This window comes from Schistocerca gregaria, chromosome X, assembly GCF_023897955.1.
Source record: "Schistocerca gregaria isolate iqSchGreg1 chromosome X, iqSchGreg1.2, whole genome shotgun sequence".
Taxonomy (NCBI): domain Eukaryota; kingdom Metazoa; phylum Arthropoda; class Insecta; order Orthoptera; family Acrididae; genus Schistocerca; species Schistocerca gregaria.
The window spans coordinates 106,256,877-106,272,681 of NC_064931.1; the positions used below are offsets into that span (position 1 = coordinate 106,256,877).

At 37.6% G+C, this 15,805-nt stretch overlaps 1 protein-coding gene across 2 annotated transcripts in view; it reads left to right on the forward strand.

The window, feature by feature from the left end:
• Nucleotides 1-15,805, forward strand: part of LOC126299563 (ankyrin repeat domain-containing protein 13C) — a 105,048-nt gene that overhangs the window by 66,083 nt on the left and 23,160 nt on the right. For both annotated transcript variants that reach the window (XM_049991560.1, XM_049991561.1), the window contains exons 5-6: nt 7,994-8,205; nt 11,665-11,796. In XM_049991560.1, coding sequence (XP_049847517.1) covers nt 7,994-8,205; nt 11,665-11,796 — 344 coding nt within the window. The remainder of the gene's footprint in view (nt 1-7,993; nt 8,206-11,664; nt 11,797-15,805) is intronic.

A 15,805-nucleotide genomic window follows, 5' to 3' on the forward strand; every position in this document is an offset into this window, starting at 1 on the left:
TAGGCAATAACCTGGTGTTAATTTGATGTTCTAGCATAACAGGCAAAATTGTTTATACATAAACAAGGGCCCACCAGGGTAAATGGCTTCAGGGCGGGATACCTGGATTCATAACATACACAACCATATAGGTGGTTGCAAAAAGTTAATTGCCCCACTGGGTACCTCTCCTTGTAAGTGGTCTAGGGGTTCCCATATGACTATAATGGATTTTGATGAGATTTTGTATGAACAATTGCACACATTCCCAATGAACATTGGTAAAGTTTCACGGTCATTAATTCAATATTTCTGGAGATATAATAATTTGTGCATAGTGCAGCTATCAACAGTGCTCCTGTGAGTTTTCAGTAACTTAGAGACATAATATCTCCAGTAATATTGTCGTGAAAGAAACAAAACTAGGTCATCTTGCACAAATTTTTGCGCTCTCTTAAGCAAATAATAAAAAAAGAATTCGTGAGCAATTTGCAAAGTCAGTCCAAAAAACATTAAAAAAAAGTTAACTTCAGCTTTTTATATCTCCAAGAGTAATTACAGGATACACGTGAAACCTTACATGTAATAACATACCAATACAAGGTCTTAGAATATAAAGTTTCAACCTCCTATTGCTTTCCAGTAGAGTACAAACTGAGGACAAAGATGATGACCTTTTTTTCAAAAAATACAAAAAAATGATTATTTTTGACCCATTTTCACAAAAAAGTCTTCTGCAAACTCTTTAAACCATTTTCATTTGAAAGACCATGTTTTAAAGCACCTAGAAAACTATATTTGGTTTTGCAGTGCGAGTACATAAGGCCAAAAAAATGATGACAAGGTGGAGACGCATTGACAATGGATCCATTTCCACTGGTATTCAAACTAAATCTGATATCTTTCACTATGTTCTACAGTTGTTTAGTACTCTCTATAAAGTGAGATAAAGTGTGAATAAGTCGAAAAACTTCAAAAAAAGGGCTGTCTTTCATCACAACTAATCATGACACATTTCAGTCTGTTTTTCTGCTATAACTACACAATCAAACTGGTCGTAAACTTCACAGTCTAATAGTGCATTACCAAGACAGATGAGCTCTTGGTAGTAAAACTGTTGCATAATAGCTGCAGTAGATATCATATAAACAGCCTGCTGCTTTTACACCACTGTCGTATTTTGTAAGTTTTCGTGAAGTTCATAGTAGTCTTCCTGACATTTTTTGAATGGATTCATGTTATAGAGAATGATTACTGTGTCCTTTTATTGTGTTATGCTGTCAATGTGTTAGTTTAATTCTGGCTGAAGGTCTGGCATACTCTGTGTTAGCATTGTTTGTGATTAAGTGGAACATTAGTGTACACATGAAAAATTGTGTAAATGTGTTGGCATGGTCCATAGTTTAGACAAGAAGAGAACAGAAGCTTTCGAAATGTGGTGCTACAGAATGCTGAAGAATAGATGGGTAGATCACATAACTAATGAGGAGGTATTGAATAGAACTGGAGAGAAGAGAAATTTGTGACACAACTTGACTAGAAGAAGGGATTGGTTGGTAGGGCATATTCGGAGGCATAAAGAGATCACCAATTTAGTATTGGAGGGCAGCGTGGAGGGTAAAAATCATAGAGGGAGACCAAGAGATGAATACACTAAACAGATTCAGAAGGATGTAGGTTGCAGTAGGTGCTGGGAGATGGAGGAGCTTGCACAGGATAGAGTAGCATGGAGAGCTGCATCAAACCAGTCTCTGGACTGAAGACCACAACAACAACAATGGTCCATGGTGGCTTAACCACTGCTGGTTCCTTTTAAAGTGAGAAACCCATCATTCCCATCACCATAAGGGCCATACCTACTAGCTGTACTACAGCAGCCATGGGTAAGTTTCTTTACCAAAGGTTCTGAAACCTGAAAAGGGTTTCTTTACATAGGATCCTAAGCTGATGCTACATTTTTAGAATTGTCAAAGGCCAAAGCTAGAAAAAGTTTCTTTTAGGATCCCAAGGTTATGTTTACTTCAAGCTTCTTGAGTTTTTTACAGGTTTCATTACTTTGCTGTAAAAGGTCGTGAGTCAAACTAGACTGCCAGCCAGACAATGTCTCCAATGGGATTGCTTGGGAAGGGAAAAAAAAAAAAGAATGATAGTGTGGCATTGTTGGCCAGGAGGTCTCTTTCGGGGAAGTTCAGCCGCCAGGTTGCAAGTCTTATTTCTGGTGATGTCACATTGCGCAACTTGTGTGTCGTAGATGATAACACAACACCCAGTCCACAAGCAGAGAAAATCTCCAATCCGGCCGGAAATCGAATCCATGCCCAGTGCATGATACGCAAACATGTTGCCACTCAGCTACACAGGCAGACACTTGGGAAGAAATTTTCATGAGACAGAACCCAAAAATACAATTTTCAAGTGTGATTACCACAAATATATTAGAGCCACAAAAAAGAGAAAACTATTCTTTATATTGGATTCCTTACTTCATTTCTTTTTTATAAAAAGAATTTTGTATAACTGAATACTGTAGAGATGTCTAAAAAAACTTAAAATGACTACTTACTTGCAGTTTTTCTGACTTGAGCTCATTTCCTAGTCATCAGGACTTTTGATATTATCTTCCACAGAGAGAACTAAACAATTGTGAAACATCATAAAAGAGGTCAGATTTAATTTGTGTACCAGCAAGCAGAATATGGGCCCGTCTTCAGTGCACCTCCACCTTCTTCTTCTTTTTTAGGGACGTATATCCTCACAGTGCAAAACCAAATAAAGTTTTTTATGTGGTTTAGAACATGATCTTTCTAATGAAAATGATTTAAAAGAGTGTGCAGAAAACTCCAAAAATAGCTATTTTTGGCATTTTAGAAAAGTTGTCAAATATGCCCTCAATTTGTAAACTATTGGACAGCAGTAAGAGAATGAAATTTTATATTCTAAGATCTTCTATTGGTTAGTTATTACATGCAGAGGTTCAGGTGTATCCCGCAATTACTTCTGGAGATATAAAAAGCTACACTTCACTTTTTGTGAGCATCTATTTTTTCTGCCAACTTTGCTTCAAGTTATCCATATGCAAATCACTAAGGAAATCTTTTTGTATTATTTTGCTTAAGACAACGCAAAAACTTGTACATTATGGCCAAGTTTTGTTTCTTTCAAGAAATTGTTGCTGGAGATATTGTGTCTCAAAGTTGCCGAAAACTTACAGGTACACTGTTGATAGCTGGAATATGGGGGTCAAACAAATGGCTTTATCTCCAAAAGCCACATGAACTTTCAGCAAAATCTGTGGTGGTCATCTGAACTTTTTCCGAAATTAGACCACTTGGTGTGGATTGGCCCACATGCCAGTTTTGGTGTTTCCTCACATTTCAGTTCTACATAGACAAAATATAAAAACTTCTGGAAAATTGCATAAAAGGTATAACACATAGCAAATGCCCTTGGTTAAAGACTATATCACGAAAGTGTGTCACTTGTGTCGTAGATATTTGTTAGATGATAATGAGTTGTGGTCTCTTGTTCAAGAAAAATGTTTACTCTACCAGTGTGGAAGTAAATTGGGACTTATCCAATGGCCCTGTATTGTTCTGGCGCTCAGTGTAAATGTTGAGATACTCACAGCAGCCACTCATTCTTGAGACAAATAGCTAATGTGTGACTTATGGCTGGTTACTCTGTGTAATTATAATCTTCAATAAGCTCCTCTGTACAATACAAGTAACATAGTCGTCCTTAAAGTCATAACAATGTCAAGGTTCTGTTGATTCATGTATGTAATTTCAAATATCAATAATTAGCATTTATTGTAGCCCTATCCCTTCTTTCAATGAATCTTCTGCATCAGAACTCATGGTTAAATGTTATATCTGGTAAATTACACCTCAGCACCATTTCATTGTATTATCTATTGTTACTGTTTTATCTTAGTTACTCAGCAAAAACCATGGCCATCCTTTCAAATGGAGTGAAATGCTCCTGCTTATGTGTAGCAGTTTTCTTAGCACTACTGCAATAACAACATAACCAGTTTTTGTTTCAGTTGCTTTGGTTTTCCCAGTTTTTCACAGTTTTGTGGATTTTTTCAAACTTGGGAAATATCTTTGGTGTGCCATTGCCAAGACAACACTAGTTGTATGGTACTCCATTAACTTCAGTTTTATTATTGTGTTGTGTGTTTGGGTTAGAGGGCTTCAGGAAATTATAAAAAAGGCTTCACTCTTAATGAGTGCAGATCAAAAACAGGATGAGGGTATACCTAGGAACAATTCTTCTTATAGTTGTAAATTGTTGTAGCCATGAGGGAAAGAACCAGAGCTCAAAGTACTAATAGAAAGCACTAAAGCTCAAACTGAGCGAGGTGGCACAGTGGTTAGCACACTGGACTCGCATTCGGGAGGACGACGGTTCAATCCCGTCTCTGGCCATCCTGATTTAGGTTTTCCGTGATTTCCCTAAATCGTTTCAGGCAAATGCCGGGATGGTTCCTTTGAAAGGGCACGGTCGATTTCCTTCCCAATCCTTCCCTAACCCGAGCCTTTCGCTCCGTCTCTAATGACCTCGTTGTCGACGGGACGTTAAACACTAACCACCACCACTAAAGCTCAAATCATTGCAGGTACTGAAAGCTGGCTAAAGCCAGAGATAAGTTCAGCTGAAATTTTTACAAAGGACCTAATGGTGTTCAGAAAATATAGATTATATATGGATGATGGTGCTATATTTGTTGCTACCAGAAGTAGTTAATCTTGTAGGGAAATTGAAGTAGATATTTCCTGTGAGTTAGTTTGGGTGAAGGTTATACTTGATAACTGGAATAAATTAATACCTGGATCCTTTTACTGACCCTCCAACATAGATGGTACAGTTGCTGAAAGGCTCAACAAAAACTTGAGTCTCACTTCAAATATGTACGCCGCTCACGTAATCATGGTGGTGACTTCAGCCTCCTCTCGACATATTGGCAAAAATACATGATTAAAGTTGGTGGTAGGCATAAAACATCATTTGAAATAATGCTAAATGCTTTCTGTGAAATTTAGTTTGAGCAGTTATTTCAGGAGCCCACACAAAGTATAGCTGTTTGACTTAATAGCAACAAATAATGCTGATCAAATAGGGAGCATCATGATGGATGCAGGATTAAGTGACCACAAGGGTGTTGAAGTGAGACTGAATAATGTAACATTCAACCACAGATAAACGCAAAATATATCTGTTTAAAAAGAAAATATCAATTGGTGTCTTCCTAAGAGACAGTTCCATCTCCTTGCTAACTATGTGAGCATAGACCAGATGTGCCTCAAATTCAAAGATATAGTATTGATGACAGTTGAGAGATTTGTACCGAATAAATCAATAAGAGACAGAACTTACCCCCATAGTACACAAAACAGATCAGAACACTATTGCAAAAAAAAGAAGCCAGATTTAAAATAATGCAAAATGTACAGGATTTGCGATGTTCTTCTAAAGCTCAGAACTTGGTGTGAACTTTAGTGTAAGATGCCTTTAATAGCTTCCACAATGAAACTCTGTCCCAAAATCTGGCAGAAAGTCCAAAGTGATTCTGGTCATATGTGAAGCACACCAGTGGCAAGCCACAGTCACTACCTTCACTGTGCAACAGCAGTTGTAATGTTACCAATGACAGCGCTACTAATGCAGAATTACTAAACGCAGTTGTCCAAAATTCCTTCACCAAAGAAGATGAAGTAAATATTCCATAATTCAAGTCAAGAACAGCTACAAACATGAGAAACTTAGAAGTCAATTTCCTCAATGTAAGAAAGCAGCTTAAATCCCTCCATAAAGCGAAATCTAGTCCACACTGTGTACCTATTTGGCTCCTATCAGAGTATGCTGATGTAGTAGCTCCACGCTTAGTGATCATATGCAACCACTCATTTGATGAAAGTATTTTACCTAAAGACTGGAAAGTTGCGCTGATCAAACCAGTACTTGAGAAAGAAAATAGGAATAATCCACTGATTTACAGACCCCCATCATTGATATCAATGTGCAGTAGGATTTTGGAACATATACTGTGTTTGAACATTATGAATTACCACAAAGAAAATGATCTATTTGTACACAGCACTGGTTGAGAAAACATCATTGTAGTTAAACAAAATTAACCCTTTGTTCCCACCAATAAGTAATCAGTGCCATCAACAGGGGATCTCAAATTGATTCCCTATTTCTAGATGGCTTTTGACACCATTCCTCACAAGCGACTTCTAATGAAACTGCATGTCTGTGGAGTATCATCATAGTTTGGTATACTGGATTCATAATTTCCTGTCTAAAAGTTCAGTGCATAGTAATTGTCAGAAGATCATCGATTAAAACACAAGTGATATCTGATGTTCCCCCAAGGAAGTTAAAGCCCTCTTAATCATTATAAATGGTGTAGGAGACAGTGTGAGCAGCCCTCTTAGATTGTTTGCAGATGATGCTGTCATTTACCATCTAACAGAGTCACTGGAATATCCAAACCATTTGCAAAATGATTTAGACAAGATATCTGGCAGCTGACTCTAAATAATGAAAAGTGTAGGTCTTCGATATGACTCCTAAAAGGACTCCATTAAATTTAGGTTACACGATAAATCACACAAACCTAAATGCTGTCAATTCAACTAAATATCTAGGGATTACAATTACGAACACATTAATTTGAGACGAACCAAAGACTGCATTTTATTGACACAATACTTAGAAGGTGTAACAGATTTACTAAAGAAACTGCCTACACTACTTTTGTCCATCCTCACCTGCAGTATTGCCACATGGTGTGGCATCCTTATCAAGTAGCACTGATGATGGACATCAATGAAGTTCATAGAATTGCAACACATTTTGTTTTATTGCAAAATAGAGGAGTGTGTCCCATAAATTGAAGTGACAGTCATTAAAACAAAGGCATTTTACAATGCAGAAAAATCTTTTTACAAAATTTCAGTTACCAACTTTCTCCTTTGAATACAAGAATATATTGTTGGTGCACTGGAAAATGACTGTCATAATAAAATAAGAGAAATCAGAGCTTGTCTAGAAAGATTTAAATGTTCATTTTTCCTGCACACTGTTCAGGAGTGTATAGTAGAGAAATAATCTTAATGTAATTTGATGAAATATCTTCCAGGCACTTAAGTGTGAATTGCAGAGCAGTGATGTAGAGGTACATGCAGCTTAATGAAAGTTTTTGGATTCATTATTGGAAGTTCATAGTTGACTATGATTGTGCTATGTCATCTCTCAATCATTTAAGACTGTAAACTGGCAGTACTCATGCACAGGTATGAGGCAGAAAGAGCTATTGCAAGCACTAAACCTTTAGACAAGTTCAGTAAAGAAAATGATTACAGTAACATGTTTATTTTGAGCAGTAGAAAATACAAAAGCTATTGCTACTCTCACACTGTGAGTCATATGGCCATTAGAGGAAAATATTACAGGTGGGTCACATTTTTTCCTTACTATGCTACAGGAAAAGGTAAATTATACATAGAGGCTGTAGCATGACAAGGTTTTGCAGGTCTTTTGTAGTAATGTTTACACGTTACAGTTATACATTACCCCCAGTATTTCTTTTTTATAAGTTGTGAAATTGATTTAAGCACTTGCAGTGATATTCGTACTAACATGCATAATAAATTAATGACAAAAGCAATGAAAGGATTTTTAGTAATATCATCATCATTGGTAATGAAAAATCACACACAGATATATTTAGTAATAACAAGGAAAAAGTTTCGGGAAGAATCACAACTAAAAATCATATCCCCCTCCCCTCCCCTCCCCTCCCCACTCCTCTCCCTCTGTGCCAGTAACCAATTTCTTTATTTGATGCACCTTTCCAAAAATTCAGTGTTTAGATTATATTGTGAATGGCACTTTTCGGTAAATGTAATCTACTCACTAATATGTTTCATAGATTGAAACTTAGACATCTTTTTGGTGAAGTAAATATTTTCCTATAATAAGTGACTGTTTTATGATTTTACAGTGCCATTGGTGTCTAGAATTCTTCCATCTGATATATGCCGTATTCATAAACGTGGTTCCTCAATACGCTTGGATACAACTCTTGTGGATTTTAATGACATGCGGTGGGAGAGAGGTGACATTAGCTTTATCTTCAATGGAGACAGGAAACCTGGACAATCACTAACAGTTTTAGATAACAAGCAATGCCTATATCAGCGAGTGAGGTATGAGGTATGGTAAAAGATGACATTAAAACTTCTCCTATCTATTTTTTTTAAAAATATTTTTAGATAATTAATTATTATGTATTCATTTTGCGCTATTGTCACCAGTTGATGTCCCTCTGAATTAATTTCACGAGTATGAATATTGAATTTGATTATATTATAAGGGGGCAGTAAAATGAAAATGAGACAGATGGAAAAAAACAAGTAAACTTCATTATTTCAGAAATAATAACCATAACTGTTAATACATTTATCCCACTATGAGACAAGATGGTCAGTGCCTTCATGGAAGTAGTTTGCATTTGCCTTCGGAAAAATGATTGTATCCAGTCATGCTCCTCTTTGTATGAAGCAAATCAGAAGCCACGAATATCTTCCTTCAGGGCTCCAAAAACACAGAACTCACAAGGGGAGGGATTGGTACTGTATGGAGGATGTGCAAGGGCTTCCCAGTGAAACTTCTGCAGCATTGTTGAAACAACCTTGGTAACATATGGTCCTGCCAAGAAATGTAAGTATGTAGAAGTATACATAACTGAGTGAAAGATATAGTCTGCTTATAGGAAAATTAAAGATATGTTTGGAGAAAAGAAAAGTAGCTGTATGAATATGAAGAGCTCAGATGGAAAACCAGAACTAAGTAAAGAAGAGAGAGCTGAAACATGGAAGGAGTATATAGAAGGGCCCATGTTGCCAAGATTTTTTCAACTATGCTGCAGAAGTTTTGCTCTAACATATCCTCCATAGAGTCCCATTTTGTTTTGCAGTTGGATGAATGTATTAACAGTTATGGAGATAAATTTGGAAGTAATAAAACGTTTACTTAAAGGCTCTGTTTTCACTGACTGAGGTACAGAAACATAAAAAGGAACTAAACTACTTATTATTTCAAAAGTAATCACTGTAACTGTTAATTATCCCCCTGTCAGACAAAGTGGTCAGTGCCTTCAAGTAAAAATATTTGCCATTGCTTATGGAACCATGACTGTATCCAAGTGTGCACCTCTTTGTCCGAAGCAAGTCAATGATCACAAATGTCTTTCTCGAGGGCTCCATAAATATGGAAATCACATGTGGAGAGATCAGGACTGTTTACAGGATGGTAAAGGCTTCTGAGTGAAACTTCTGCAGCATAGTTAAAATAATGTTGGCAACATGTGGACTGGGAAATCCATACAAATCCTCCATACAATCCCAGTCTCTCCCCATGTGGCTTTCATGTTTTTGGTGCCCTGAAAAAAAAAAAAAAAAAAAACATTCATGAGCATCAGTTTGCTGTGGATGAAGAGGTGCACACCTGGGTGCAATCATGGTTCCATAGACAAGTGCAAGCTTTTTTACATGAAGACATTGACTGTCTTGCCTCACAGTGGGATAAATATATTAACATTTATAGTGATTACTTTTGAAATAATAAACATTTTTCTTACTCTTTTTCCATTTGTCTCATTTTCATTTGTCTGTCCCTTACATTAGAGATTTTACATAAAATGCTATTGACTAATGGTAAGTTTTATAATTGAGGGAAAGAAGAAAACAACTTGGGTTGTAGGAGAATTTACCACTGCCATCCATGCAGCATCATTGGTGTTATTAGAAATAGTGTTATACCATTGGGATATTAAATAGTTAGCACTGAGACACCAAGGTGAAAACTAAAGCAAGTTATGTAGTTCAGTTGTATCTGATCTAGGCCAATCAGATAAAATGAAGTTGCATTCAAGTAATACTGAACATGACTCTACAATGTGCAAGCCCATGTCATACTACTTTCACTTAATCATATTTTAAATGGATGGCTTTTTCTTGTCATTTATCAAGAAGTGTTTCAATTACTTAGAGATGTGTACCATTTTACACAACAGACAATCAGTTAATTGTGTTTCAAAATTTAAGTTTTTTCCAATGTAGGGACTTTTTCCACTGGCAATAACAATTCTGTTATTTGTTCTTAAGCTACAATATCACCACCACCACCACCACCACCACCACCACCACTGATTCAACATTAGTGCTGCAATTGTGTTGCGCTAGATTTTCATTCATGTGTAGCTTCATATCTACTAGGGGGGAGTGGTATACTTAAATGAACTGTAGTATCTACTATAATATCAAGTGTGTATAAATTCAGTACACTAATGAATGAATTATGAATATGTGCCCAGCAGCGTGTAGTACTGTTCTACACCATAATGATGGGTGCTGTGAGTCATTTTATGTAATTAATGAGGCACTGAGAGCTATAGGGGACCATTATTATCACTCACCTGCTACCCACCACCCACAGAGATCAATTGGAGGTGGGTCCAAGGCAAATACGTGTTGCTTTATAGTGTCCCAGCTGTGCAAAATATGACTGAGGTCAGGTGGTGTGAGAGTCTACACAAAAACCCTCATATCTGTTGAGTGTTCCTCAAACCAATCTGGCACAGTTTAGGAACAATGAGTTACATCATTATCTTGATAGAGTTAAAGGTTGCAAGTAGGGAGTTGCAGATGAGCAAATGCTTGCACATGATAGTGTTTTATGTTTCCATTTCTTTCACTGTTGAATGACTATGACAGATGTCTCAGGGTACACATTTCATCCCGTGTAAGCCGCCCCCATGCAAGAATAAGTCCACCACCTGTCTTAATGGTGCAGTGTTGGCATGTATTGCCTCATGTGGTCTTTGACAGACTGGTTTGCTGCCATTAGTGTGTACCAACATGCACCATGACTCATCAGTCCAGGTGCCTAATGGTGGTGGTGTTCATGCAACTGTGCTAATCTGTTTGTCCAGTGATGCACTGTGAGCAGAGGTACATGTGTGGGGCATGGTCTTCAGTACTCCTTAGCTGGAGATGGCTCTGGATAGAATGACTACTCACTGTTTATGTCCATCATTGACTTTGTGAATGTTTTGTTGTGCTGTTGCCTGTCAATCTCTTGTCACAAACTTAATAGTTGATGATGACTCCAGCTATCAATACATTGTTGCCTGCAGGAGTTGACTGTGATGGCAGCGGTTTTTCATGTCAATGTATTCATGGTACACCCTTGATAGGATGGCATGTAAAAACCCAGTCCTTACCTGACCTTGGAGACAAAGTGTCCAATGTGCCAGGGACACAAATTGTCCTATGTGCCAGGCTGACTGTGGTCAAATGCACTGACATTGTGCATTTTGCCAACCTACTCTTGCTGGTCATGCCTACAGCCAGTAAAAGGCTTGATGAAATCCCTGTCTTGCTTACGCCAAATAAGAGGTTTATCAGGATCTCTTGTCATGTAATACACTGAATCATTTTATTTGTTTTGCTAGAATGACCACACAGTCTTGAACACTGCAGTTATCCCTAATCCAACTGCTCATGAGTGTAGAATGGAATACAGAACAGTCATTAACAGAATTTACCAACTGAGATCATGTTTAGTGTTTACCTCTGTTCTATAGTGTAGTAATGTACTAATCTTTTTCAGGAAACAGAAGTTGAAATAGAGGATGAAGTTGATATTTTGATGAGTAGTGACATTATGGCTGCTCAGATGTCAACAAAATCTATCACTTTTTCACGTGCACAAACGGGTTGGATATTTCGAGAAGACAGGAAGGTAATCTGTGTACTTAGTAGTTGTTGTTACTGACTGATGATTTTTCTTTTGTATCTTCATTCTTGCTATTATTGTTCTTATTGTTGTATGTGGGCTGGTATTGTGTCTGTGTTTTAAAGTGAAAACTTTGCAGCTTTCCTCACCAGTTTGTTTCTGATCTCTCAGAAGATCTTTTCACTTGTTTCACCTTATTTATTGAGAAGTTCAGTCAACTTATAAAATATTCCTCATTTTAAATAGAATGGTAATAAGAAACTGTTATTGTTTTATGCTGAAAGTTATTTTAAATTTGTAAGAAATGTGCAGTTTTATCCAATCACATTATCATCGAATGCTGGTTATGGCTCTTAATTCAGATGATTGTACTTAAACCCCAAACAGTGTGTAAAATGAGAATGAGGTCCAACAAATGGAAGAGAGAAGCAAATTTAATTGTTTATAACAATTTAGGTACTGAAATGCAAAGTAAGAGTACTTGGTTTAAAAACATTCACAGAAACATACATTACAGTGCTATACCATCAATGACTCGAGTGGAAACAGGTGTCTGTCTATAAATATAGCGAAGGGCTTCTCAAGGCTGAAAGTGAGGCTGGCTGAAACAATAAGTGAAGGTTGTTACTGTAATAGAAAGAAAATACCAATATGCTGCAACCAGTTGGTATTGCCATCCCATCTCTAATGATGTAATCATAGTCATTAATGTTCATTCCTTCAGATCAGACAGTTGACAAAAAAGAATGTAAACTAGAAAAATCCATCAAACAGAAGAAAAGGTTTAGTTGATGTCATTCACACCAGACAATGACTACATGAGTGGATAAGGACAAAACTGTGAACCAGGCGACACATGTGTGGAAGCTGAAAGCATACAACTGTTTTAGTCATATCATTGTTATTAACAGGCTGTACCTCTTCCATTTTGACTGTGTTTCAAGTACTCAGAATAGCTTCTGTGTTTAATTCTGACATTTTACGTCTCCCTTTTTAACCAATTTATGCCTTGCCAAGTTGATGGCATTTCAGTTGTATAGGCTATTACTTGCATATGTGGTTCAACACCTCTGTTTCTTATGCACCAAATGGCTTATGTAAAGATTCAAGGTTAGATCTCCCTTTGGACTTAAAATATTTCCTCAGTATTTTGACAACTGTTAATTTATAAAGTATGTGAAAAATAAAAACCCAACTCTTGGGATCCCACACTAAAGTTCATGCCTGGTAACTCACTGGTGATTTGTACAGCATATTGTTACCATTTGTACAGTACCCAGTAAAGAGTTTTGGTAGTAAGATAACTTTAGAGTAGTGACTGCTTTACATGTGTATATTACTTGCATGTAATTTTTCCTTTAAAGATCTACAGGCTGAGGATAAATTACAAGAAATGATCCCTTAGAGGATAAGGAACAAAAAAGGTCATATGGACAGATGGCTGGAAATACATTTAAAGAGAGAGACACCAACTTACAGGTGGAGATAAAAATCATTGACTCTATAGGCTTCAGTGATTGGAAGCACATATATGCACTTAGTAAGGGGGAATGTTTTGTCTCTACTAGTGTTTTAGATCCACCCTCGAGAGGGCAGTAATGTTGTCCAGATGGTGGCGGGCACTTGTGTATTGGTGCCACGGGGCCTCTGCTTCACTGCTGTTGCCGATTCACTCTGGTGTGGATGTCTGTCATGTAGTGCAGTGCTTGGAGACGATGGCCTGATACACCAACCAGAAACAGGCCACAATGGTCTGTACATATGGACAGGCAAATGCAATAGGCTGACAGCAGCACGACTGTACCAGGAGATGTATCCTCACCATCAACAAACGCACCATAAATGTTTGGAATGGTGTTTCATCATTTGTGTTGGACACAGTCATTTATGGAGATGAGTAATTATGAATGGCAGGTGCCCGGTACATACGAAAGGTAGGATGAGTATGAACACATGCTTGTAGAACACAAGCAAGACAATTTAGGAAGGTCAGGCAAAAAGTCCATTTTAGTACAATTCTTATGCTTCAAAATCATATTCACTTCTCATAAAAGTTGCTGTTAAGAATAACAAGTTACTCGCAGTGTGTAACAAGTTTTTTCATTCTGTCACTGAAATATTCTTGTGACTTTTCTGGAATCCAGGACTTGACAGCTGTCTTCACCTCCTCATCTGAGGTTTCTTTTGAGTAGAGGAAAAAAAATAAAAATCACAAGGTGCAAGATGGTAGGAGAAATGAGGATGTGGAATCGGTTCAAATGTTAGGTTTTGCAGAGCCTCTTTAGCTGCACAAGGTGTGTAAATGAGCGTTGTCATGTTGCAAAAATGCAAAATTATTGGTGCCAGGATGCCTCTGAGATGACAAACTCAAGATCGGAGAGGTTTGAGAGTCTCTGTACTGAGAAGAATGTACCGTTGTTTCTTGTACCATATAACCAGTCGCATAAAGTAGATGAGCATCCCACAACAAAGTCAAAAGAATTTTTTCATCAACCATTATGACTTTTTCACAAAATTTTATCACCCAAGAGTTTGCGGTAGACCTGTCAACAACCATGTCACCATAAACAGGCTTTAAACAATAATGAATCTCACTGGGAATCACTTCTTTAGCAGGTAAAAACTTGATAACAGCATGTTATTTAACTTTTATTGTCGTAGCACTAAATACACTGGATGAATGCATGCATTCAAACTTTGGATGTGTATTGAGCGGGAAGTTTCCTTCCATGTGCCACCTGGTGCATTTCTCAAGGTCATTTACATCACGTTCGACACGTGTACATTACTTTTCAGTGTACTCTGATCATAGGCCTTGGAGGAATAGGTGTTGAACACTGTAGAATATGACCCCAGTATCAGCACCTGGCAGGTGGCTCACCAACATGGGGTGAGCCAGACGACTGTGTGGAACATTTCCCACGACTGCTGCCACTATCCGTATCACTTACATTGCACTTATTACCATCAGACTTGCCTCCGAAGTGATGGTATTGTCACAGGGTCATCAAACAGACCACCATGATGCTGGAATTTCTGTCATCATTCCTGCCCCAGGGAAGTATGATAGGACCAGTATTATTCTCTATATACATAAATGATCTGCCAGACAAGGGGAGCAGCAATCTGCAGCTGTGTCATTCTTGAGGGCCTCTAGGAAGATAAAAGATGCCTGAAACAGAATTTCTAGTAGGTGTTATGAATGGTAGCTAGATGTAGATGTAGAGAAATGTAGGTTAATGCAGATGAGTAGGAAAAACAATCCCATAATGTTTGAATACAGCGTTAGTAGTGTGCTGCATGACAGTCACATCGCTTAAATATCTGGCCATAATGTTGTGAAGCAAAATGAAATGAGATTAGCATGTATGTACTGTAAAAGGGAAGGTGAATGGCCATATTTGGTTTATTTGGAGAATTTTAGGAAAGTGTGGTATATATGTAGAGGAGTCCACATATAGAACACTAGTGCAACCCATTCTTGCATTCTGCTAGAGTCTTTGGGGTCCCCACAGGGTCAGATTAAAGGAAGACATCAAAGCAATTCAAGGTACACTGCTAGATTTGTTACCAGTAGGTTCAATCAATGTACAAGTATTACGGAAATTGTTTGTGAACTCGTACAGGAGTCCCTGGAGGGAAGGCGACATTCTTTTCGAGTAAAACTATTGAAAAAATTTAGTGAACCGTCACTCAAAGCTGACTGCAGAACACTTATATTGCCACCAATGTACATTTTGCATAAGGACCGCGAAGACAAGATGAGAGAAATTGGAGTTTACACGCAGGCATAGAAAGTCATTTTTCCCCTCGCACTATTTGTGAATTAAATAGCAAAGGAAATGACTAGTAGTGCTACTAGGTACCCTCTGCCACTCACCATATGGGGGCATTCAGAATATGTATGTAGATGTAGGTTTACAGATGAGGCTACTTTTACAAGGGGTGGTATTGCCAATCTTCACACCACCAACCTGTGAACTTTAGAGAATCCTCATTGTATTTTGGCAGTGAA